We start from the raw sequence: 27,306 nt of genomic DNA, 5'->3' as shown, positions 1-27,306 counted from the left end.
CGTAAGTACAACTGGATTGTATATTTTAAGACGTTAAACTGAAGAGTGCATCATTTGCACCATGTAAATGTATTACATACTTTATGAAATAATTATGCTTAAGCATATAAACACATGAACATTATCAATTAGACAATAAAAGAATACTTCCATTTTGTTACATATGTAGTGATCACTTTCTCTCTGTAATGGAATTTAGTTTACACATCACACACAAACAGTAGGTTTCCATAAAAACTCTATCCAGCCTCCTTCCTGACAAAGTCTGTGTAAAGTACTTCAAACCCTGAAAAAGGGAGCTGTTGGACGTTGTGAGAGCTTCTGTAGTGCACGAGAGCCAGATAGGGGCAGATCCTCTGCTGGTGTAAATTATCATCGCTCCAGTGACTTCCGTAGAGCTATGACAACTTGCATTAGCTCAGACTGTCCCAGAGAGAAGCCAGATTAAATAATTCTCCTAAGTGAGAAACCAGATAAGAGAATGATCACAAAATTGATATGACTGATAATTCATTTTTCATTTGCATGGTTTACTGCATCTAACACATCATTTGTGCTCATTACCTAACCACTGTCTTTTCTGGTATAAGTCTGTGCTGTGTTATTTAGAGGACCCCATTAACAAAAATGTTTTAGCATGTGTTTTAGTGATAAAAGGGTGATATATTTCACATATAGTGGCTCCTGTGTTAGTGTTAAATAAGATTAACAATACTATGTTAAAGAAATGAGAGGACCAAATCCCAACAGAGTTGAGCGCTGTCAGTATCTGTTGTGAATGTACTGTAGTTTGATGCTCGACATGTTTACTGAAAGGAAATGTCCAGTTACAAGGTAAACGCAGCATCTAAGTGGTGCATAGTCTCCACTGATTCTGCTCACCGTCTGAACGGGGTAACTTTTGCCCACAGTAAATTAGTGTGTATATCTGATTAAAAAAACAATTGAAAAACTGAAAATAAGTAACTCCAATATTTTGTAAACAACTGCTGCCCGTGTTCCAGTAGATAGAGTTTACTGAAGCAGTATGGATTTGATTTAACTTTAATATTCCACCATTCTGGACCCCATTTTAAATTACTAAATACAACTGTTACAAAATATTTTGAATATTAAAAAAATTTAATGACAGTCCATCTTCCAGCTAAAAAAATGACCTGGAAGTGAACACAATATATTTACACATTTGTACAGTGAAAAATTCATACTTTAAATAAACCACGACTGAACCCCCTTTACATTTTAGGCCACCTGATGGGCTCAAACAATTTATATCCTTTTTTAAGATCAATAAGAGAGCATGAAGAGTACTTGTATTACCTGCCTAGTAGGAATGCACCACATGCATTATTGAATGCATCTTGAATGCTTTTGACTTCTAGAAAATATTACTGCAACACACGGCACTATAATTCATGAGAGCAAACGGATGAATTCTTAAATTTGCTAGCGTGTGTAATATTTGTACTGAAGGATTAAAGAATGCCTTGTTCTCATCAGAAATTGATCTTCCTATCATCACTGCATTTTCACTGCATTATGCTGGCATAAGAGTATTTTTTTTCTTTTGATGTGTGAGGTGTTATGTACAATATGTATATTTATTTCCGTATAACTTTGAGAACTCATTTTTAGCACATTTCAAAGTGTAGTAATTCATCATGGTGAGATTGTGTTTTTCTCAAGGCAGAATCTCCTCCAAAAGATGCATGTAGAGTCTGGATAAAATTGTAGTTACTGTCTAATTTGATCTAGTTACTGACTGATTTTACAGATGGAACATTCAGAAGGAACAGTAATGCAAATAGGGGTGCTCTCTCAAGGCATAAGCAACCTCACGGTATGTACCAATTTATACTTGCTGTAAAGTCACAAACTTATCCTGCTAGAATGCAGTGAAAGTTAAAGGACCAGCAGTCCTCTAGAGTAAGTGTTCCAGTGTTCATGTTATAGACTCCTTATTTACAGCCTACTTACATATCCATACTTCAGAAAATCTTTATTTTTAAATAAGTTGTCAGTCCTCTATTCATAGTGGATGGCCGAAGTTGAACTTAAGTGGTGCATAGTCTCCACTTATTCTGCTCACCCTCTGAAAATGGGTGAGTTTTGCCCACAGTAAATTAGTGTCTATACCTGATAAAAAACAATTGAAAAATTGAAAAGTAAATAAATAAGCAATTGCTGTCCCCTGCTCCCTTAGACAGAGTTCACTTTACTGAAGCAGTATGGATTTGATTCTGTATCTAACATATAGAATCGCATAACGTGTAAAATTAATGGCTGCATTGGTGCAGCTGCTTTAAGTAGATTAACTCATTCACTGGAAAGCAAAATGGATGGTCATGTAACATGAAAGTATTTTTATCCACTATGTCACGCACCTGTGAGACTCATTGATGCGGATCATCCCACTATGTTACATATAATCAGGTGGCCTATAATGCCTGAAATATTTATATCATCAAATAAGCTACATCAAGACAGTAAATTCCTGCTGTCATGAATCAGATCTAATTACAGTTGGATTGCTTTGCCATTGCTATACACATCTAACTGAACATACTTCTTACTGGTCTATATACTGTTTACTTTCAGGATATGCTAAGCCAAGATGAAACGCTGAATGACAGCAGATTTTTAACACCTACCTTTGAAGACTGGAGATGATGACCATGACCAATAACACTGTTATACCTCACTTGTATCCAGAGAACTGGCTGATGAAAGCTGGGTGCTATATGCAGAAAATAGCTTAGGCTTTTCTGCCACTAAGAAGTGTAAAATGTATATGATTATGATGCAGCAACACCTTACAGGTTAAAAAAAACACTGTGTTCTGTGTTGGGTATTTTTACATGGGTATTAAGAAAAATTATGCAAAATATTTCTCATCATCCAGAGAGGGTAAAATTGGAAAATGATTAAGACTAGTAGAAGATTTCTTTACAGATTTATGACTACTTTTATACAGTGGATTTATGCACTGTTACCTGCTAAATTATCTGTTTTATAATTTTGTACTTTTATAATTAACTTGCAATGTAGCAATAACATAAGCAGAATATGCCTCTGTCACAGAATAAGGGTCCTCTTCATATTAAATGATAGTGGCGAGGATGATACTTTGACAATTCCAGTGACTTTCTATCATGCTATATGATTCATGGTGCAGCAGATGCTATCTTGGGATCTGACAGACCCTGGTGCAGACAGTTGTTTACTGAACCATTGCTAAAAAAACTGCAGTCTGGTATAGAGATAGGATTGGCTTTAAGATTTTGAGACTCCCTAAAGAGGAAGAAGGGACTTCATCCCTCATTCACTCTTCCTCTGCTTCTGTACCTCTCCTTGTCTCTGCTTTTTCTATCCTGATTATACTATTGGGATGAAGAGAAAGGACAGATCACCTTTCACCCCTCATGAAGCCCTAGCAGGTGGGTGTGTTCTTAAACAGGCCAGCAGAGAGCATGCTGATCCTTACTCTGCTCTCTCTACAATGAGAAATTTGCTTACAGCAGGAAATCCCATCTTCAGTTTGAGACTGCAAAGGAAATTGAGAGACCCAAAAGTTGGCTTTTCTTAGAAAATGACTCTCTTAACGCATGACTTAACACATAAACAAGTACTGTGTGTGTTTGTGGTCTGGGAACAGGCAGAAAATTCATTTAACTTAAAATGCACATTTAAACTACCAAAATGGTGCATACCACCCTCGCTACAGATACCTCAAGGTGAGTGCAATAAAAGTTTTAGCCCAGTACATAGATGAAAGTTCCTTGTACAATTGGAACATTTCAGTAAGCTCCGCTGAATTTTGAGTCAAAATGACTAGAGGAGCTACAAAGCACAGTTTAACAGGTAGTGTGAAACTTAGCACAGATGGTTGGAAAACCAGGAGGAAGTGATAGACTCCAAGTCCTTTACTCCCTGAATTGCATTCAGCATACTATAAGCTATATAAATATATATGGATTCCACATACTGGCATGACTGAGATGTGGTTAGAAACAAGTTGTAATGTTTGCCGCTTTTAAAAAAACAAGTTTCTCATGCAAAGAGTCCTGTGGCACCTTATAGACTAACAGACTTATTGGAGCATACGCTTTCATGAGTGAATACCCACCTTGTTGGATGCATGTAGTGGAAATTTCCAGAGACAGGTATAAATATGCAAGCAAGAATCAGGCTAGGGATAACGAGGTTAGTTCAATCAGGGAGGATGAGGCCCTCTTCTAGCAGTTGAGGTGTAAACACCAAGGGAGGAGAAACTGCTTTTGTAGTTGGCTAGCCAGTCACAGTCTTTGTTTAAGCCTGAACTGTTGTTGCCAAATTTGCAAATGTACTGAAGCTCCGCAGTTTCTCTTTGAAGTCTGATCCTGAAGATTTTTTGCTGCAGGATGGCTACCTTTAAATCTGCTATCGTGTGTCCAGGGAGGTTGAAGTGTTCTCCTACAGGTTTTTGTATATTGCCATTCCTAATATCTGATTTGTGTCCATTTATCCTTTTACGGAGGCACAGTCCAGTTTGGCCGATGTACATAGCAAAGGGGCTGTCAAGATTCCTTCCCCACTCTGAACTCTAGGGTATAGATGTGGGGACCTGCATGAAAAACATCCTAAGCTTATCTTTACCAGCTTAGGTCAAAACTTCCCCAAGGTACAAAATATTCCACCCTTTGTCCTTGGATTGGCTGCTACCACCACCAAACTAATACTGGTTACTGGGGAAGAGCTGTTTGGAAACGTCTTTCCCCCCAAAATACTTCCCAAAACCTTGCACCCCACTTCCTGGACAAGGTTTGGTAAAAAGCCTCACCAATTTGCCTAGGTGACTACAGACCCAGACCCTTGGATCTTAAGAACAATGAACTATCCTCCCAGCACTTGCACCCCCCCGTTCCTGGGGAATGTTGGATAAAAAGCCTCACCAATTTGCATAGGTGACCACATACCCAAACCCTTGGATCAGAACAATGAAAAAGCATTCAGTTTCTTACAAGAAGACTTTTAATAGAGATAGAAGTAAATAGAAGTAAAGAAATCCCCCCTGTAACATCAGGATGGTAGATACCTTACAGGGTAATTAGATTCAAAACATAGAGAACCCCTCTAGACAAAACCTTAAGTTATAAAAAGATACACAGACAGAAATAGTTATTCTATTCAGCACAGTTCTTTTCTCAGCCATTTAAAGAAATCATAATTTAACGCATACCTAGTTAGATTACTTACTAAAAGTTCTAAGACTCCATTCCTGGTCTATCCCCGGCAAAGAAGCCTACAGACAGACAGACAGACAGATCCTTTGTTTCTCTCCCTCCTCCCAGCTTTTGAAAGTATCTTGTCTCCTCATTGGTCATTTTGGTCAGGTGCCAGCGAGGTTACCTTTAGCTTCTTAACCCTTTACAGGTGAGAGGAGCTTTTTCTCTGGCCAGGAGGGATTTTAAAGGGGTTTATCCTTCCCTTTATATTTATGACAGGGGCACTGCTGGCACATGATGGCATGTTATATTGGTGGACGTGCAGGTGAATGAACCGGTGATGGTGTCGCTGGTGTAGATATGTGGACAGAGTTGGCACTGAAGTTTGTTGCATGGATTGGTTCCTGAGTTAGAGGTACTGTGGTGTGATGTGTCATTACTGGTGAGAATATTCTTCAGGTTGGCGGGTTGTCTGTGGGCAAGGACTGGCCTGCCTCCCAAGTCCTGTAGACCTCTCTACAAAGGAAAAAGAACTGTAAGCCGCCACATGGGGCCACAACAGTGGTATCCCTAACTCACCCAGCAATATAGTCAATCTATCCAGCTACACACTCGGCCCGGCAGAAGAATCTGTCCTATCTCGGGGACTCTCTTTTTGCCCCACCCGCCCCACAAACATGCTACAGTTCTGCGGTGATCTGGAAGCCTACTTTCGCCATCTCCGACTCAAAGAATACTTTCAAGATAACACGGAACAGCGCACTGATACACAGATACCCTCCCACGGACTCCTGAGGGTCAAAATGACAGTCTGGACCTATACATAGAATGCTTCCGCCAACGTGCACAGGCAGAAATTGTGGAAAAACATCACTTGCCTCATAACCTAAGACATGCAGAATGCAATGCCATCCACAGCCTCAGAAACAACCCTGACATTATACTTGAAGAAGCTGATAAAGGAGGTGCTGTTGTCATCATGAACAGGTCTGACTACCAAAAGGAGGCTGCCAGATAACTCTCCAATACCAAATTCTACAGGCCACTTTCCTCAGATCCCATTGAGGAATACACTAAGAAACTGCACAATCTACTCAGGACACTCCCTACACTAACACAGGAACAAATCAACATAAAATAACCCCGGTCGGGACTCTAAGGGTATCTACTACCCAAGATCCACAAACCTGGAAATCCTGGACACTGTATCATCTCGGGCATTGGCCCTCTCACTGAAGTCTGGATATGTGGACTCTCTACTCGGACCGTACGCCACCAGCACTCCCAGCTATCTTCGTGACACCACTGATTTCCTGAGAAAACTACAATGCATTGGTGATCTTCCAGAAAACACCATCCTAGCCCCCATGGATGTAGAGGCTCTCTACACAAACATCCCAAGATGGAATACAAGCTGTCAGGAACAGTATCCCTGATGATGCCACAGCACAACTGGTTGCTGAACTCTGTGACTTTATCCTCACGGACAATAATTTCAAATTTGGTGACAATATATTCCTCCAGACCAGTGGCACCGCTATGGGCACCACAATATGCCAGTATTTTTATGGCTGACCTGGAACAATGCTCTCATCCACTCACGCCCCTTCTCTACCTACATTACACTGATGACATCATCATCATCTGGACCCATGGGAAGGAAACCCTGGAAGAATTCCACCACAATTTCAACAGCTTCCACCCCACCATCAACCTCAGCCTGGACTAATCTACACGGGAGGTCCACTTCCTAGACACCCCGGTGCAAATAAGCGACGGTCACGTTAACACCACCCTATACCGAAAACCCACCGACCGCTATGCCTACCTTCGTGCCTCCAGCTTCCATTCCGGACACACCACACGATCCATTGTCTACAGCCAAGCGCTGAGGTACAACCACATTTGCTCGAACCCCTCAGACAGAGACCAACACCAACAAGATCTTCACCACGCATTCTCAAAACTACGATACCCGCATAAGGAAATAAGGAAACAGATCCCGATGTGTACCCAGAAGCCTCCTGCTGCGAGACAAGCCCAATAAAGAAACCAACAGCACTCCACTGGCCATCACATACAGTCCTCAGTTAAAACCTCTCCAACGTATCATCAGTGATCTACAACCCATCCTGGATAACGATCCCTCACTTTCACAGGCCTTGGGAGGCAGGCCAGTCCTCGCCCACAGACAACCCGCCAACCTGAAGCATATTCTCACCAGCAGTGACACACTGCACCATAGTAACTCAGGAACCAATCCATGCAACAAACCTCGATGCCAACTTGCCCACATATCTACACCAGCGACACCATCACAGGACCTAACCAGATCAGCCACACCATCACCGGTTCATTCACCTGCACATCCACCAATATAATATGCCATCATGTGCCAGCAATGCCCCTCTGCTGTGTACATTGGCCAAACTGGACAGTCCCTACATAAAAGGATAAATGGACACAAATCAGATATTAGGAATGGCAATATACAAAAACCTGTAGGAGAACACTTCAATCTCCCTAGACACACACTAGCAGATTTAAAGGTAGCCATCCTGCAGCAAAAAAATTTCAGGACCAGATTTCAAAGAGAAACTGCGGAGCTTCCGTTCATTTGCAAATTTGGCACCATCAGCTCAGGCTTAAACAAGGACTGTGACTGGCTAGCCAACTACACAAGCAGTTTCTCCTCCCTTGGTGTTCACACCAACTGCTAGAAGAGGGCCTCATCCTCCCTGATTGAACTAACCTCATTATCCCTAGCCTGATTCTTGCTTGCATATTTATACCTGCCTCTGGAAATTTCCACTCCATGCATCTGACGAAGTGGGTATTTACCCACAAAAGCTTATGCTCCAATACGTCTGTTAGTCTATAAGGTGCCACAGGACTCTTTGCTGCTTTTACAGATCCAGACTGATACTTGTTTTTTTAAGAGAGTACCTGCTGTTATACTTTTCCCTTAACTGTTCTCTCTTCATTCCAGTCTCCTATACGTGCTTAATGTAAAGCACTACCCTAATATAACTCTAGCAAACTACAGCCAACATAACATGCAAAGGTCACTAGTTAGGAAATGCTAGGTAGGGCTGCAGCGCTGGTGTTAGTATAGCTTATTGCTTAGTATAGATTGGCCAAATCCACTCTGCAGATTTTCGTGGCATCATGCTAGCATAGCTGAGAGAGAAACTTGAGCTACGTCTCAAGATATGTTGCAATAAATCCAGAAGTGTTCTGCTCCAAAAGAAATTAAAGATATTAAATGATGAAATATAGCAAGAGACTGTGACTCTCCCTTGCGTATACATCTAAGGAAAAGCAAATGATGAATGTTTTATGATCTCCAATAGGATATAAATATAGTGGTGCAGTTCTTTTCTGGAGACCTGATTATCAGTCAGATATAGAATCACAGAAATATAAGACTGGAAGGAAACTTGATAAGTCATCTAGTCCTGTCCCCTGCACTGGGGCAGGACTAAATATTAGCTAGACCATCCCTGACAGGTGTTTGTCATTGGAGGTTTTTAAGAACAGGTTAGACAGATTCCACAACCTCCCCAGATACTTTGTTCCTATTCTTACAGAACCTTACAGTTAGGAAGTTTCTCATGTCTAACCTAAATCTCCTTTGTTTCAGTTAAGCCCATTGCTTTTTGACGTGTCCTCAGTAGTAAGGAGAACAATTTTAACAACTTTTTATGTATTTGAAGACTTATGTTTCTCATCAGTCTTCTCCCGTTTTTTTCAGTTTTTCCTCTTAGGTCATGTTTCTTAGACCTTTAATCGCTTTTGTTGCTCTCCTCTGGACTTTCTCCAATTTGTCCACATCTTTCCTAGAGTACAGTACCCAGAACTGGACACAATACTCCAGTTGAGGCTTATCAGTGCTGAGTAGAGAAGAAGGAATTACTTCTCTTGTCTTGTTTATGACACTCCAGCTAATACATCCCAGAATAATATTTGCTTTTTTTGAAACAGTAGTATATTGTTGACCCATAGTGATCCACTCTAAATCCCCAGATCCTTTTCTGCAGTATTCCTTCCTAGGCAGTTCTTTCCCATTTGTATTTGTGCAACTGATTATTCCTTCTTAAGAGTAGTAATTTGCACTTGTCTTTATTTCATAAATAAGGCATTTCATAAATGCCTTTCAAAACCATTTCTCCAGGTTGTCAATATCATTTTGAATTCTAATACTGTCCTCCAAACTGCAACCCCTCCCATCTTGGTATCCTCTCCTCAAACAGGAAGTTACACCTACAAGCTCCAGTGCAGATATACCAAAACAGTGCAGGCTGCCCATGGAGCTAGAGGTAACTGGCAGTCCTGCTTGCTGCACGTAAAAGCTAGAAGTTATGCCTGCAAAGCCACCTTCCATCCCTTCTACCTTAAGGTTTCTCTTCAGCTGTCAGCCAGGTAGACTGACAGGGCTGTATGGGCCTCAACAGGCGTCCCCCAGGAGTAGGGCTGCAGTAATGACTCCCCACACACATGTTCACTACCACAGTACTAGTAGGCTATTTTGTACTGGGCAATTCCAAAAACAGTCTTGACAGGGTTGTGAAACAAAGATATTTGATTTTGGAAGATATAATGGGCTTGAATTAAACACTTTCAGAGGGTGGGTTACTGGTTAGATCTCATCCCTTTTGGTTGCAATGAGGTTTAATTTTGTGTGTTCTGATGCTAAACCATGTTTGGAAAGATTTCTCAGGGTATGTCAATGCCAGACATGCCTCTTTCAAAAGAGCTTAAAGTCTGGCTGTTTTCACTTAAGTGCTATTCAGAATGAGTAAGGGGTGACCCTTATTCATAGGACTAGTTAAAGAGCAAGGCATTACTCACTGAGTAAAGTTATGGCCCAATCTAGCCCTTACTGCACAAACTTCAAAGTGTGACGCAAATGGGGAAATGAGACATGAACTGCAGTCATAGAACTGACTTCTCCTAAAGACTAGTTAACAAGTTTGTGTATAAATCTCTCTCCTGTTAGAAATTAACAGCTAATTTCCACTATGCCTATTGTGCAAAATGAACTTTAATGTATGGAGCCAGTAGAATTGTTTATGATAGAGGCTGGCATTTTCAAAAGTCCCATTCACTTAACAGGGATCAGAGTTAGGTTTTTAATGAATACTTTTGATATTTCTCCCTGGTGTCTGTTTGAACACATGGTTATCATTTTAGTGTACTCTGTGCACCTTAGATGAATTTGCCTGTGAATGTGTAATTAACTGTGTTTGTTTTGTACAAATGTTGACTCAATGTACACTGACAGAGCAGAGAAGGGTAGTTTTGCACCCTAAGATGTTTCAAGCAGGCCATACTGTAAGTATTATTTTTAAAAATCCAGTTCCAGTGTGTTGGGTTGTGAACTTAAGTGTTCTGTTAACTTATATTTGAATACTAGAGTATCTTATTTGATATATAAAATAAAAGTGAAAAGTTCACAAAATACAAACACTGACCTTTGGGCAATCATACTGTAATAAATAAATGCTGTATGTTTGTCTATATTCCATGTTGACTCTGTATAGTACATTTTATATATGCCTGGGCAGCTGGGGAATTTTAAAGTTTGTTGAAGAGCAAATGGGGGTAAATGAATAGTTAAGAAGAGTACCTTGTATCATACCCAGAGAGGCAATGGGGCTAGAATACCAATGGAGTCAGAATACCTGGGTTCTATTCCCATTTCTGCCAGTCACTTGCTATATGCTTGGGTATTTCAGTTAACCTCTGTGTTTCTCTGTCTATTCAATGAGCATACCCACTTTGAGAAAAAAATCTATAGATGGAAAAATGCTCTAACAGCTCAGTGTCAAAATATATTTAAGCATTTCTTAAAGCTTATAAACTTCACCCTCAGAATGAATAAGAATCCTTTAAGTGTTATCATTTAGCTTTATAATACTTATAGCAATTACTTGGTAACATTTTAAAATTATCATCACAATGAATAAATATGCAATTTTCAGAGTAGCAGCCGTGTTAGTCTGTATTCGCAAAAAGAAAAGGAGGACTTGTGGCACCTTAGAGACTAACCAATTGAGCATAAGCTTTCGTGAGCTACAGCTCACGTCATCGGATGCATTCAGTGGAAAATATAGTGAGGAGATTTATATACACACAGAACATGAAAAAATGGGTGTTTATCACACACACTGTAAGGAGAGTGATCACTTAAGATGAGCTATTACCAGCAGGAGAGTGGGGGGGGAGAACCACTCTCCTGCTGGTAATAGCTCATCTTAAGTGATCACTCTCCTTACAGTGTGTGTGATAAACACCCATTTTTTCATGTTCTGTGTGTATATAAATCTCCTCACTATATTTTCCACTGAATGCATCCGATGACGTGAGCTGTAGCTCACGAAAGCTTATGCTCAAATAAATTGGTTAGTCTCTAAGGTGCCACAAGTCCTCCTTTTCTTTTTGTAAATATGCAGTGTTGAAGAAGAAATAAGCATTTTTTTCTAAAAATAAACAGATGGAGAATGGACAAGAGGGAAAAATTCACAGGTTCAAAAGAGACTTAAGAGAAGACACACTAAGAGGTTCTCTTGGCAAGTAAATCTCCTCTGGGACAAAATCCTAGCCTCAGAAAAGTCTATTGAAGTTTTGCCACGGACATCAGTGGGGCCAGGATTTCACCTCTGCAGTCCAGCTTGCAGCCAGTGAATGAGGGAAGCCATAGTGCAGGCAGTGAACAGTGCACCAGTTAAAGCCAGCTATATGCTTGCCACTTCCCAGGGAAGAAGATGGTTCTGAGCTGCACTGCCTAGCCCAGTGTCTCTCAACCTTTCAGGAGTCTCATTTGTCTTATGTTCCCCCAAGTTTCACCACTATTACTGAAACATTGCTTAATTTTGTCATTTATACCACAATCATAAAATTAAGTCAGTTGGAATATAAATATCATACATACTTACATTTCAGGGTATAGTATATAGAGCAGTATAAACAAGTCATTGACTCTATAAAATTTCAGTTTATACTGACTTTGCTAGTGCTTTTCGTGTAGCCTGAACTAAAACTAAACAAATATTTAGATTAGTTGATGTACCTGTTGGAAGACCTCTGCATACCCCTGGTTGAGAACAACTGGCCTAGATAACAGCAAAGGAGGTGCGACCCAGGTTGCCTGGAATCCATAACCCCACACATTCTTGAAAATAATATGGCAAAAACTTAAGCAAAGAAAATTTTACAAAGGGCCCTGATTATGACTCTCCAAAACGAAATGGTATTAAAGGGCTCAGTCCACAGTGGCACTGGGATCACCACAACTTTTAAGAGGGCTGGCCTACAAGCCTGAAGCATTTTGATCTCTGTCTGCTATAACTGTTATTGGGATAGTGGGTCTGAGTAGACTTAATCAGTGAGGTAACAAAGAGCAAATTTTATTAGTCCCAAACATCTGATTAAAAATATTAAGTGCTACTGGGTAAATTTCCAATCAGACAGATTAAAAACAGGATCCCTGCCCCACACTTTCCAAGTTTAAGGCACAAGACAGTACAAACCAGCCCTGAGATGGTGCACAGTCACAAACTGAAAAGTGTTTGTGAAGAGAGAGTAAAAACAGTGAAGTTTAAGGGTGTATAGAATGAGTCATGTACCTTATGTGTGGAAGTACCACTTTCTTTTGGGTGAGACAAACTTCTGAAACTGCTCAGAGCACATGTACTTCATGGAGAGAACTGTATTTCGTAAGTACGTATAAACAACAGTAGATACTTATATTGAAGTTCAGTCCAACTTAAGGCAGCAATGCAGTTTTCAGTGACTGTCAATCAAATCCTCTTTGTACAGCAGAAATCTAAGTGCTGGCAAACAAATATATACCTGAATAGCATTCAGTGACTCACTCAGCATGAAGGTTAATATTGAATCCCCTAAATTAAATTTCAGATAAAATTTTACTCTGAAATGAGAATTTTAACAAAACAGTATGAGAATCTCTTCATGCACTTTCACTGTCCGTGAGCTACTGCAATTTCTTCCCATGACCAGATTCCTTAATCTACTTTGCTGTTTTATGGCAGCACATTCCTAAGAAATATTCTTTATCCCCTCTTTCATACAGGAAAGAAATTAATTTATTCACATTGTAATGAATAGATTACATGTAGAGTCTTATCACACAAACCTTGCATAAGTTAGGAAATAGGTTCAGAATTTAGGACCATTGTAGGCTGCTGAATGTCAGTGCTATACCCAAGTATATAATTAATAAAATAAACTGATCTTTCCCCCCCGCATTGTGGATACAAATTTTATTTCATTATAGCAATAAAGTCAGAACATTTCAGGGCAACTCAATTTCAGGTAGCTAGAGTCATGTGGCCTTTAACTTTGTATATTAACACCCTCTCCATATTATAGCTAGCCAGATAAGCAATAAGACATGGAGATGCATAGCAGAAAACATTTAAAGACTATTACTCAAGCTCTCAGGATTAAAAACATTCAAGGTAATGTAGAGACAGAACAAAATTACTCAACTATTCAATAAAACCTTTAATTAGGACTACAAAATTGCAATCAACTTACATTGTTCTAAAAGTGCTGTAGCACAACGGATTATTACTGCATTGCATCAGTGTTAATAAGCGAATGTGTTATCTCTGAGATAACCAAGTTTTTCCAGATTGGGCTGACACGCAAACTGAATCATAGGTGGAGGCCCACACATCAGAATAAGAGTATCTCTGCCTGGAGGAGGGAGGTATGCTTTAATCATGTCTGCAGTAATGAAGCCAGAGCTATACTTCCAGTCTGAAACAAACAACAAGGGATACCATTAATACCTTACAACAATTCAAACATATATTCACACTAAAGGTCCCCATCCTGCCCCTCAACGTGACACCAGCCACACACACACACACACACAGACAAATATCCCGATAGATTCAGCATTTATACCACATTACTGTAAGCAAGCACTTGACAAGGGTAGGATCAAAACCCTGGACTACATCCTCCACTGTTGTAAGTACAACCTTGTCTAGGGCACGCAATAAGCAGGCTGCTTCACACTGCGGCATCTACCTACACACAGCAGGGAAAGGCTCCACCAGCGAGAAGCTGCCCCTCTCCTTGCTGCCTCTCCCCTGCCCTGGGGAAAAGCTCCAGCAGTGGGATACTGACATGAGAGGCACTGCTTGGGCATGTAGAAAGCCGTGTAGGGTATATACCCTAAGGTTCTGGCATGTCTTTACTCACTTAAACAGTGCTTCATCATCTACACTGCTTATTCTACCCAGGCTGCTTTACGTGTAGACATAGTTGTGATCACTTACACCAGCCATTCATTTGGCTGTGTGTTTTGTGAGCTAGATATAGTAGAGCTCTAGCTTTTTGTTTTCCATCCCAATACAGTACTACATAGAAACCCACAACTGATTCTTTATCTTTGTATTGTGCAACTGCACCCTATTTGAAACTGATCTACTGTAAGCGGCACTTGTACATTTGCCTGTTGTGCCCATAGCAAGTACTAAGCAGACACGATGCCAAGGTAACATCATTCTGCTGATGAAATGAGGAGGGAGACTAGACAAAGCAGAGTTGTGTATTTTGCTGAAAAGTCCAAGAAACTGACACTTTACCCTACCAGTACCATGACAAACATTTCACTATCCAAAGATCCGCAGGTAACGGTTGCATCATTCAATGGAAGTTAATTATTAGTTCCTGTTTTCTAAGGTTTACAGAACAGCTCCCTGCTTTGGTAAAGTTATCAGATACTAGTAAGTTCGCTAGGAGTGCTCAGATACCATAGGAATGGATGTTTGGATATTGTAGCAATATCCATTAGTAGGAAGGATTAAACCTGTGGCTTGTATACAGAAAAGAGGGCAGAAGAAAATCTTCCTTCGAACACCAGTAACTTACCATGAGGAGGTCTGTCCAATGTATACTGCACCTTAAATTGATCAGGGTGATTCTTGGCTACCTCTTCCAGCTCAGCTCTCAGTAATATGTCTTTTTCAGTCTGTTTAAAAAAAATAAAAGGTGGGGGGGGAATTGTTTGTCACCAGACCATATCAGTGCACACAGTAACATGGACTAACATGGCACTTACTTCGTTTTCAGCAGGCAGGAATCAGAGTTTCTCATTTATCAACAGTCAGTAGACAAACTGAATTTTTCTTAAGCATATGGTAGTTTATAATTTTCTTCACTGTAAATCCAGATTAATAGTAAAAACAAATCAGATTTAACAGCAACCTAGCTGATACTAGTGTTAAATAGTTAAACAGCCAAATGCCAGGAAATTCAGAATCAAGGTTAAAACTCTGATTTGTCTTGGTCTCCCCACCAGTAAGGTTTTTTTTGCATATTACAAACATGGCAGTGCCTCGGTATAACAGTGAGAGTTAAGAACAGGGAGTGAACTTCTGGCCTCCCTGAAATCAATGGAGTCAGGATTTCACCCACAATCTTCAGTTCAGGAGTTCGGGGCTTCTGGCAGTTTTACATGCACAAACATTTTGTATGTTGTACTAATATGATTTCTTGGGGATATTTTTTCCTTTTTGTTGGTTTAAGAACAAAAGAAACCAAACCCAGGACAGTGTCTGAGAACAGATGCAATAACCTGTAATATCTCTTGTAACTTCTTATATAGATCATTTTTAAATAAACCATGTCAAATCACATAGCAGCCTTGATAATCAAAGGGAGTTCTGCATGTGAAGTATGTGGACTAGGACTACATGCTTTAATATAACTGTGAGGTACGTATGCATAATACAGATCAAGAGAAAAATCTTGTGATTCAGGGAAGTAATTTTTCCAAATTAAATATCACAACAGTATCACCAGTTCAAAGTCCTCTTAATGGTGTCCCTGGGGTAAAAAAAGAAGGCAAACAAATGACCCAATATATTTACCTGATTAGCAAAAAGGAGGTAACACTTTGTATCATCATTAGGATCCTTTGTGATGTGACGGATCAGCTGCAACATCGGAGTTATTCCTATTCAAAACAAAAGACAATTATAGATGAGCTTTTCCTTTTAGCTCACATGAAGGCTGCATTATCAGGCAGTATGGCAAGCTGACGTCAGTGGAAGTATTGTCTGCATGAAGCCACAAGATCAGGCCCATAATATCCCAATTTCAGATCCATGTCAGCTGTAAAGTTTCTTCTTTTTACTCAAAAAAGCTACAAAGTAACACTTTACCTAGTGCTTTATTATCATTAAATAATAAACACTCTGGTAGGATAGGTAAAGTAAATATTATAACCTGATTGTACAGAGGCTGACACAGACTCAGAGAGGTTAAGTGACTTGCCCAAGATCACATAATGAATCAGTTTAAGAGCCAGGACAAAACATGTGTTCCTGGCTCATAGGCCTGAGCTCAGACCACATCTCTCTTTCTCTGTATTATGATGATTATTAATACTGTGGCAGTGCCCCACATCCGCTATCAGAATCAGGAGCCTATTGTCCAAGGACTGTAAAAATAGGAGAAAACAGTCCCCGCCCTGAGTATCTTCATATAAAGGAAAGGAAATCCACAATGTTCAGTACATAAATACATAGATGTTAATTTTAACCAAATGGAATGTTGAAATATTACATCCATGTATCGATGCGAGCACTGTTAGGCAACAGATTCAATTGGTAATGGAGAGAACCTTCAGTCACAAAATAAATTAAACAGAAAATGTCTCGATAATCATCACAACCCTCTAAACCTCTATTTGCTCTCTCATGAGGTTGCTGCCCTCAGTGCAACAGTTTCACCTGTTCCTCCAGCTATCATCCCAAGATGCTTTACAAACTTTCTCTGTGCTTCAGACTTCTTGTCAGGCTTGATAGCAAAGTTACCTGGAAGAAATATTCAGAACTTACAGGTACTTAAATTAATAAAGTATAATAGAACAAACTTATAAATTAAACAGTAATAAGTCACCAGGACCCCAGATGGTATTCAACCAAGAGTTCCAAAGGAACTCAAATATGAAACTGCAGAACTACTAACTGTGGTATGTAACCTATCACTTAAATCAATTTCTGTACCAGATGACTCCTGGATAGCTAATGTGACACCAATTTTTTAAAAAGGCTCTGGAGGCAATCATGACAATTACAGGCCAGTAAACCTAACTTCAGTACCTGGCAAATTGATTGAAACTGTAGCAAAGAACAGAATTATCAGACACACAGATGAACACAATTTGTTGGAGAAGAGTCAACACAGCTTTTGTAAAGGGAAATCATGCCTCACAAGTCTATCAAAATTCTTTGAGAGGATCAACAAACATGAGGACAAGGTTGATCCAATGTATGTAGTGTACTGAGACTTTTGAAAATCTTTGACAAGGCTTCGCACCAAAGGCTCTTAAGCAAAGTAAGCAGTCACGGGGTAAAAGAAAGACAAAAGACAGAAAACAAAGGGGGAATAAATGGTTAGTTTTCAGAACAGAGAAAGGTAAATAGTGGTGTCCCCCAGCGATACGTTCGGCGACCAATACTATTCAACATATTCATAACTGATTTGGAAAAAGGGGTAAACAGCAAGGTGGCAAAATTTGCTGACAATACAAAATTACTCAACGTTAAGTTTAAAGCAGACTGCAAAGAGTTAAAAAGGGATCTCACAAAACTGGGTGACTAGGCAACAAAATGGCAGATGAAATTCAGTGTTGATAAATGAAAAGTAACGCACATTGGAAAACATAATTCCAACTATACATACAAAACGATGGGCTCTAAATTAGCTGTTGCTATTGTGAATAGTTCTCTGAAAACATCTGCTCAATGTGCAACAGCAGTCAAAAAAGCAAATGTTAGGAACCACTGTGAAAGGGATAGATAAGACAGAAAATATAATACCACTATAGGTTTCAGAGTAACAGCCGTGTTAGTCTGTATTCGCAAAAAGAAAAGGAGTACTTGTGGCACCTTAGAGACTAACCAATTTATTTGAGCATGAGCTTTCGTGAGCTACAGCTCACTTCATCGGATGCACGTAGCTCACGAAAGCTCATGCTCAAATAAATTGGTTAGTCTCTAAGGTGCCACAAGTACTCCTTTTCTTTTTGCGAATACCACTATATAAATCCATGGTATGCCTACACCTTGAATCCTGCTTGCAGTTCTGGTCACCTCATCTCAAAAAATATATAGAATTGGAAAAGGTATAGAGAAAGGCAACAAAAATGATTAAGGGTATGGGACAGCTTCCATATGAGGACAGATTAAAAAGACTGGGACTTTTACGCTTGGAAAGAGACAACACATATGATGAACAGTATGGAGAAAGAGAATAAGGAAGTGTTATTTATTCCTTCACGTGACACAAGAACCAGGGGTAACCCAATAAAATTAATAGGCAGCAGGTTTAAAACAAACATCAGGAAGTACTTCTTCACTGAACACACAGTCAATCTGTGGAACTCGTTGCCAGGGGATAGGCAAAGGTGAAGGCCAAAACTATAATGGAGCTCAAAAAAGGAATAAAGTGAGTTCATGGAGGATAGGTCCATCAATGGCTATTAGCAAGAATTGTCAGGGATGCAGCTCCATGATGTGGGTGTTCCTAGCCTCTGACCACCAGAAGCTGCGAGTGGACAACATGGGGATGGATCACTCTGTGACTGTCTTCTCTGTTCAGTCCCTCTGAAGCACCTGGCATTGGCCACTGGAGAAAGAAAGGATATTGGACTAGATGGACCTTTGGTCTGACCCAGTATGGCTGTTTTTTGTCCTTATGTTCTTAAGGGATACAACTGCTGTCCAATTGTTGGAGTTGGCAACCTGATACATGGGGACAGATCTTCAGATCCAGCCAAACTGTGCTCAGCACAGGCCAAGGTGGAAATGGTAAAAGTGGCTTTATGCCCCCTTGTAATCTCCAATCTTACTGCTGGCCAAGGACTAGTTTAGCTACAAGCATAATTTAGAATAACCTTGAGGCACCTCTGAAGAACTGCATCTAGCTGCACCAAAAGGTCATCCTGCAGCTGTGGATTGCTGGAGCACAGTGGTCACTCACCCTACACTGAGAGCTGGGAATAGCAATGACTGTCACCCAAGAGGCTAATTAAGTCATCTTTATGATCCCTTTGCATCATGGGACTTGCACTAAAACATTAACAGACCAAAAGTGTTAAGCCAAGAGACCCTGCAATGAATACAGCAATTAAATATATTAGTGTGCTGCACAGTCAGATCAGACCCTTTTTATTACAGTAATTTATTCATCTCTAGATACCCAGATAGCTAACAAGACTCCAATTAAACCCTTGGCATTGACACTAAAGGCCATGTGACCTTGACCCCTAGCATGCAGGGATCAAAAGAACTACATAACTTCTTTTGTACACCAGAGGATGCCGCTGCTTTGGGGTAATCAAAAAATAAGACACAGCTTGTAACTCAATTCAGAGGCTACATATCTCTAAGAATCAAACAGAAAGCCTCATGACCAAATTCATGCTCTGATAATCAATTAACAGATTTGTAACCAATGCTACAGAGTTCCTGTTGTCTATAGCAATCGAAGTGCAACAGAAAAGTGTGTGTATTTGTAACTTATGTAGCTTATCGATTCCATCCAAAAAATAAGACTCATTTGTACTTTATTCCTAATAAAGGGCCTAATCCTGACAAGTGCTAAGTACCTGGAGCTGCCACTGAAGTATATGGGAGTTTTAGGTGTACACTCCCAGTCAATCAAGATCAGGGCAAAATCCCTTATACTCTTTTACAACCATCTTATGTGAGAGTCCCTCAACACATCGATCCCTCCCACACAGAAAGATCCTTATCCAAGACAAGCCTGTTTTAAAACAGGGCAAGCTGGCTTATAGCCAGGGAGTTACAGAGCAGAAATGATGTGCTTCCCAGAGGAACACTTTAAGATTTGCAGCCTGAGCATCTCGCACAAAGATTAAAATACTCTCAGCTACTTCAAATACAAGTTTATCGGTGATACAAAACAATATGAATGTATCAATAGAGTGGATTTAAATACCCTTTACAGGAGGGCAAGTGTTTGAACAGTCACATTCTCAGACCAGTACAATGCTCTCATTCCCCAGCATGGTCATGCTACAACAGGCATGAGTCAAGAACATTGGGAGAGAACTCCCATAGGAGAACTTTGGGGCTCATTTCAAAAGAAAGCAGTGTCCCAATCTGGAAAGCCCTCAAGATTTAAATTGCCTTTGAAAATAACTAGATTCCCCCTCCCTCCATTTTAACATCACCGTACCTGTCCCCTTGTATACAAGGAGCCCGTTTGGCCCTCTGAAGTCAATGGTATCCCCAACAGTCATGCTGTCTAAGTACTGGGACATCTTCCCACCTTCAGGGAATTTGGGATGGACATTTTTGTAGTAGACCTGAAGAAACACAGCAACTGTTAGTGTTTTGACCATTTAGCTATCAGATGGCAATAGTGTCGTCTCAAAAACACCTTGCATAGAACACTGGACACCTGAAATGAGACCCAGGAAATCCCTTGCTCTCAGTATTCATTTGCGCACTGTAAGTGGAAACCACCACAGTGCAGTGAGAAAACTGCTGCTTCATGCAGCTGCTGCTTTTCCATCCATAGCAGGCAGTGTGGTTAATGGAAATGTCCGTGCAGACTCTATGCACTGCATTTATCTCCCTGTACCTCTGCAACGCCAGCCTCAAGTCACCTCCATCGCTAATCTCCCTCCAGAAAATGGCAGGAGGTCCTTTTTTCGCTTCATAGCATTCAAAAGGGCTCCACCATAAAGTGCAGTGATGAATATTACCTTAAATTCTCCCTTTCACCTTGAAAACGCTTTACAAACGTTAAACCACTAACAAATCCTCACAACACATGGAACATGAGGGATCAGGAACAAGAGTGAAACCCAGAAACAAAGGAGAAACTGAAGAAGAAAGCGGCTTGCCCAAAGACAAACAGAGAGTCAGCATTAGAATGGGGATTGGAAGAACTCAGGAGTCCAGGGACCTAACCACAGTGCACTCTGCAATCCACACTAGCTTGAAAGGTTCCAGCAAAGGAAACTATGAACACTCCTACTCAAAATCTTCCAGGATTCTAACATTGAATCAGAAAATGCAACATTCTTTCATGACACGGCACCATGTATGCAAAGAACTTCAAGTCTATTGTTCAATTATGCAAGCATCAGAAAGGAAATAAAGGAGAAAACAATCAGAGGTTGTTTTAGCATACAGAGATGGTTTGGGGAACGTGCAAGGCAGATTCTCAATGAGCAGGTTATAGATGTGCAGACTGTAACATACTTCTCCACAAGATAAGAGTAAAGCAATGCCATGTACTGCTCTACCCATCCTGTCCAATAACAATCAATTTCAGCACATTTTTAAAGCTGAACTCTGTACAAGAGTCTCAATGTGGAAAACAAGGGCCTCGGGCTCATGCCAGGAGTAGATGCCGACTAGCCTTTCTTCTTCCACTCCTGCTGCACCTAGAATCCTCTCAAGGGCTTCCTCTCGCCTTCATTAAATTCAGACTCCTCATCCATTCTCATGGCCCTGCACATCACTTTCCTGGCTTCCATCTCTGCTCTCATTTCATTTCAGAACACTTCTTCATTCCTCTGCACCTCCCTTTATCTCCTTCTCCCCATCCTAGTGTCAAACCTTATTTTATTCTACCCTCTGCACTCTGAGCAGCCCAGTTTCAGCAACCAAATGCTCCCTCTCCTCCTCCAAATGTCTCCTTTAAACCCACCTCTTTTTGAAGCCTTCCCATGATAAATAGAGGTGGGCTGAAGACAGTCTTCCTGTCCCATGAAATTTTTTTAAATTCCAAAGTTTTCCTGTTCTGCATCAAAACTACCCTGAGACCTTTCAAAGTTTTTTCTGACAAAAAACTAGAGACACACCCCCCCTCCCTCCCCCCAAAAAAATTCAATCCTGGTCTTGAGAAAGCTTTCCCAACTAAAGTTTTGTTGAACCTGATCTTTTCCTGCAATGAGTTTTGGTTTCAATTAATCAGCATTTCTGATAAACGTTTCATTGAAAAATTCCTGACCAACTCCAACAATGAACTCTTCACTAATTAGGTCCCCAGCCTTAAAGCCCTACATTGGTTATCCATCTGAGCTCTTGGAGAAGGCAACCTTCACCTGATTCTGATTTCACATGGATTTTACACTAGTGTAACTACAGATTTTAATTTATCCCAGTATGAGAGCTCCACCAGGTCCTTTGTCTTTCTATGCATTTTATAGAGCACTCTGAGCTTATGGCATTCTCCAAATAATAATTTCATTTGAACAACTTCCAAAGCTTAGAGAGATGTGGTGGAATTTCTCTAGTGAAGATGAAGTTAGCAAGCACCTCTTGTCACTTATTTTCTACTTCCATGTAAACCCTATCAATGGCAGCAGCATAGTTTTAGGAAGAACAGTCCTTAGTTACCAAGTATCAGAGTCCTTAGTTAATCATTGCTGAAGAAGTAACAGGGAAGAGCTCCTGACTCCATTTTATTGGATACTGTGCCGAAATAGTGACTATTGTTTTCTTCTCCCTCTCAGGGTCGTGATGGCAGATTTACTAGCGAGATTTATATCATTTAAAGGACATTGTGAAATAAGCTGGTGTTTCAAATTCCTACAGCCAGGTATCACATCATAAAAACTGGTATCACAATTGGCAGCCTTGTAACAATCATCCTCTCATCCCTAAAGAATGAGGCACCAAAAATACATCCCTCTCAAATGTCAGGCATTGGTAGGAGCTGTAGGGAGAAATTTGCAGTGTCCCCCGCTGTACCTATTCAATAGGAAAATAGGCTTCACTCTCTACATCTAATATCCAGCACCTTCCAGGATCACTAAATACACTTTAAAATAAATACTAACCTGGAGGACTTTTGCCATCACATCACCATATATTAAGAAAGGTCAAATTTGGGGCATAAACTACAGTGTTTGACAGCATCACTTTAAATGTCACTTAAATCCAATCCTCTCCTTCCTAAGGCAAGCATCGCCTTCTACACTTGGATAGTAAACATGTCCAGTTAGATTAAATTATCTGTCTCCATGAAGGCAGCTAATATTTACCTTTATAATTAAGTCAACATAACCTTTTACTTCATCACTGGAAACTGGAGTGTAGGCCCGGATGACAAGATTACCATTGATTTTGGAAGAGAGGTAAACATGCTGGCCTAGGGAGAAAGAGTTACAATCTAATTATCTCTTTCAGGACTGAGAAAAAAGAAAACAAAAAGAATGGAATGGGAAATAAAGAATCTAAACATATACAATAACTCCAATAAAAGCATTAGAAGCTAACCATGATAGGTACATCCTGTTGGGATACATAAGTTGTATCATCATCTAGTCATACAACCCTAGAATCATTCTTCACTACATTGAAGTCTAAGTCTAATCAAATGCTATTGTTGAGAATATATGCTATATCCTTCAATATGTATATTTACATAATCCATGGTTATCATAACACCATCAGGAGTATGCAAAATACACACACACCCCATATATGTGATGAGAACAGCAATAGTATAAATTCTTTTTACAACCATGAAATAAATTGCTGAACTATGTCATGATGGCTATTTTGTTCTTTGGTTTGCGTACCTTGGACATTACCACTACACTGCCTCTTACCCATTTATTCCAGGACCACCTCAGATATTGAAAAAACACTTTGCCCATTGTGGCTCTTCCCAATGAATGCCAATAAAGCAATACCATGTATAAATCTATAATTCCAGATCCCTGTTGTTGAAAAACTAATATAATAGTCACTATTTCTACTGGACAGAAGATTTCTGCTTTGTTGCAGTTTAGACAGCCAGTCAGTAGCCAGTCAGCCAGATACAATTTTATCAAACTATTCCTACTATCACATTTCCTTTTCTCTGGTGAAGTGGCTGGGCCCATGGTTAGAACAAGATGCTGCAGGCTCTATTTGTGTCTTCACATATAACCTACAGTTGTAGGACTTTCTACTACACTTGTATATTTGGGAAGGGCTCAGTTCATACAAGAGTCAACCTATTCACACCTATATTTGGGATTTATGAAAAAAAATGAAAGCATAGTAATTTGGCTTTTGCTGCTGCTCCCAACCTAATAGGTATCCACACAGCCTCTGTTCCTTCTCCTGTTTGTCGGTGCTAATCTATGGTTTTTGTAGCATGGTATTATACAAGAGAGGGAGCTTGTCCAACAATCCAGCACCATGGCTGCCTCTAAATGGAGTTTTTAATACCCCAACTTCCTGAGCACCAAATTCACTATGCTTAAAAAAAAAGAAAAGAAGATGATGATGATCAGGGAAAAATCCTAAATTTGCCCCAAAAAAATAATCACAGGAAAGAGTTTCAGTATTTACCTATAGGTAGCCCTAATACATGATCCGGCGACGGAAGCCCAAACCTGAATTTCCTGGTATCGTGGCTGATCTCCTGACAGAAAGCAAAGAGATGGAGAATAATAAGTGTGGTTTCAACAAGACAGTACAGTAGCACTCGGAATTTGGAAAACAGCACAATGTGCTTTGGTGAAACTACTGTTCATTAAAGTATAAGCCAAAATCCAAACAGCAAAACAGAAACAGGTTTGACAGTGAAATCTTAATAGTTCATCTTTTTCTAAGCCTGCTTACAAAAAGGACTAACTCTTGAAGTCCTCTCCCCTTCTCAGAAGCGAAGAGGAAGGCAATTTTTCCTGATTAAGGACATTGTGACAATTGCAGCCTTACAACAAAAATCTTTAGGTTTTCTCTAATCAATATACATGCTCATTGTACCTTTGATGTTTCCTGATTTATGACAAAACTGGCATGCCTTATGTAGAGGCACACATTACATTAAGGAAGGCTATAACTCCTACTTCCCACCAATGCAAATTCTAAGTGTATTAAAAGGAAGATATGCCTCTGGATTAGGAACTGTGCATTCAAAGAAACTAATCCAATTATTTATTCTTTTGAAGGGGTAACTAGTAAACACTAATTTATGCATTACGTTTTAGGAACCGAATTTATGCAACATCTAGAAAAAATATTCCAAGACATTTCCAGTAGCAGCTATGAAAATGAGATGTTCCCCAAAAGCATTAAATACTTAATGACAGAGAATACTTACTGTCCTAAGTAAACCCACTCAAGGAACAGGGAGGATACAAGATCCAGATGCCATATAAAAAGTTTATTACCAAAGGTGATGATAAAATTGTACTGGAACACACATGGAGATACTTTAAAGGGGTTGTTTAATATTAAAAAATAATATTAATCTTTTTTAACCTTCTATCCAAGAACCTCAAAACATTTTACAAACATTAATTATAGACATACCTTCAAACCACAGCACTCGTAATTGGAAATCCCAAAGTTCAGGGATGTTTATATCAGAGTTCTGAGCTAGCCCATTATTACCAGGGAAACTCTTTGGATCCAAGTTCAAATTTTAAAATCTCCACTCTTAGTTTCAGAGATGAGTGGATCTGTGTTTGGGTCCATCTCTGACTATGCGAACTTCACAACACTCCTGAGAAATAACTTAGCATTATGGGTCTTCATTTTGTAGATATGGGCACAGACCAAAAAAAAAAAAAAAAGACTTATTGAACTGCTCAAGATCACACAATGAACCAGTTTCAGAGCCAGGGTAAGAGCACAGATCTAACTCCAGTCCTGTTTTGGTCATTCATGCTTCCTCCCTGAGAAAGTGTAGGCTGCACAATCTAAGTGATCTTCACAGAGCAGTTTGGCAGGATTCTAAACGAACTGAATGGGTTTGGTCACCTCTTTCTTTATCAATGGCAACGGATACTTAGTGTGTGGCTCCTGTAATGTAATGGGATCACTCTTCCTCTGGGATCTCCTAGCCTTGAAAACTAACAGCAAGGCTGACAGGGCAACGACAACCACAGCAATCAGCAAGGCCAGGTCCTACAAAAACAAAAACAAATGGCACATGACATCGGACACAGCCTTGACTCAGAAAGGAAAGGAGGACGTGTGGCACCTTAGAGACTAACACATTGATTTGAGCATAAGCTTTCCTGAGCTACATTGTAGCTCCCTTCATCGGCTGAAAGCTCATGCTCAAATGAATGTGTTAGTCTCTAAGGTGCCACAAGTCCTCCTTTCCTTTTTGCGGATACAGCCGGACACGGCTGCTGCTCTGAAACCAGCCTTGACTCAGAGTCACTGGTTTAAGTGCACCAGCCTCCAAGAGACACAGACAAAGTGGCCCTGGGCACGTTAATATTATGGCCACAGACTTCGGACGGAGGTGGGGGGGCTGGGCAGCTCCCCCGGAGCTGCGAGGATCTGGGGCCTCGGAAATGTTGCGACCCTGCGGGTGCCGCACAAGCCGCAAACACACCAAGCGCCCCCCCGCCTCAGCCCAGCCTCCATCACTGCCCCGCCCCCCATGCTCTTGGCGCTAACGGCGCTCCCAGGAGTTTCTCAAACCGCCCCGCCCCGCCCCGCGCTGCAGAGGGGCGGGGAGCGGCTGCCACGGAGCCCAGCCTGCACCGCCCGCCGGACACAGCCCCCCTCGTACCGCGCTCGGCTCCATGACTGCGGCAGGCAGCGCTCCCGGCCCCGGCCCCGCCTGACGGGTCCCGCGTTGACTCCCGCTGCGCCCCGCTGCAACCTCCGAGTCTTCTCCCCGGCACGGTCTGCCCAGCCCGTGCAAGCCCCTCCTGCGTCCCGCCCTGCACGCTCCGCCTCCCCCCCCACCCTCCCCCAAACAGTGCAACCCCCTCCAGCCCGGCTCACTCTCTCCAGCCCCTGCCCACCGCTACCGCCCCCGTGCAACCTGCTCCAGCCCTGCACACTCTCTCCACCCCGTGCAAACTCTTCCCACGCTCCCCGCTCCGCCCCAGGGCAGCCCCTCCAGCCCTGCAACCCCTCCCCCCGTGCAACCCCCTCTCCCCACTGTGCAGCCCCTCCAGCCCTGCACGCTCCCCCCGTGCAACCCCCTCTCCCCACTGTGCAGCCCGTGCAAACCCCTGCCGCCCTGCACGCTCCTCCCGCCCCTTACCCATGCTTTGCCCCACGCAAGCCACTCCTCTCTCACCCCACGGGAAAAAACCCCGCCCACCCGT

The 27,306-nt window shown here is 41.1% G+C and overlaps 1 protein-coding gene across 3 annotated transcripts; it reads right to left on the bottom strand.

The window, feature by feature from the left end:
- Nucleotides 1-132: 132 nt before the first annotated feature.
- CYB5R2 (cytochrome b5 reductase 2) lies at nucleotides 133-26,905 on the bottom strand. Of its 3 annotated transcripts, none has more exons than XR_014712154.1 (10): nucleotides 26,760-26,905; nucleotides 25,994-26,140; nucleotides 24,578-24,650; nucleotides 23,278-23,384; nucleotides 20,454-20,583; nucleotides 16,979-17,062; nucleotides 16,115-16,200; nucleotides 15,114-15,213; nucleotides 13,767-13,991; nucleotides 133-457 (listed from the first exon to the last, which is right to left on the bottom strand). XR_014712154.1 is itself a non-coding variant. In XM_084631952.1 (9 exons), exons 1-9 carry the CDS (start codon nucleotides 26,772-26,774, stop codon nucleotides 13,819-13,821), a joined length of 915 nt encoding a protein of 304 aa, XP_084488078.1. In that variant the 5' UTR covers nucleotides 26,775-26,905; the 3' UTR covers nucleotides 13,475-13,818. The 3 variants fall into 3 exon arrangements, 1 of the variants encoding a protein (XP_084488078.1); XR_014712155.1 differs by lacking the exon at nucleotides 133-457 and adding an exon at nucleotides 12,901-13,039; XM_084631952.1 differs by lacking the exon at nucleotides 133-457 and having other exon boundaries at nucleotides 13,475-13,991.
- Between the last annotated feature and the right edge of the window lie 401 nt (nucleotides 26,906-27,306).

The sequence above is a fragment of the Lepidochelys olivacea genome, assembly GCF_965140295.1.
Source record: "Lepidochelys olivacea isolate rLepOli2 genome assembly, chromosome: 6".
In the NCBI taxonomy this organism is placed as follows: domain Eukaryota; kingdom Metazoa; phylum Chordata; order Testudines; family Cheloniidae; genus Lepidochelys; species Lepidochelys olivacea.
Note: the sequence above shows the minus strand (reverse complement) of the source record. Positions and strands in the feature narration are given on the sequence as shown.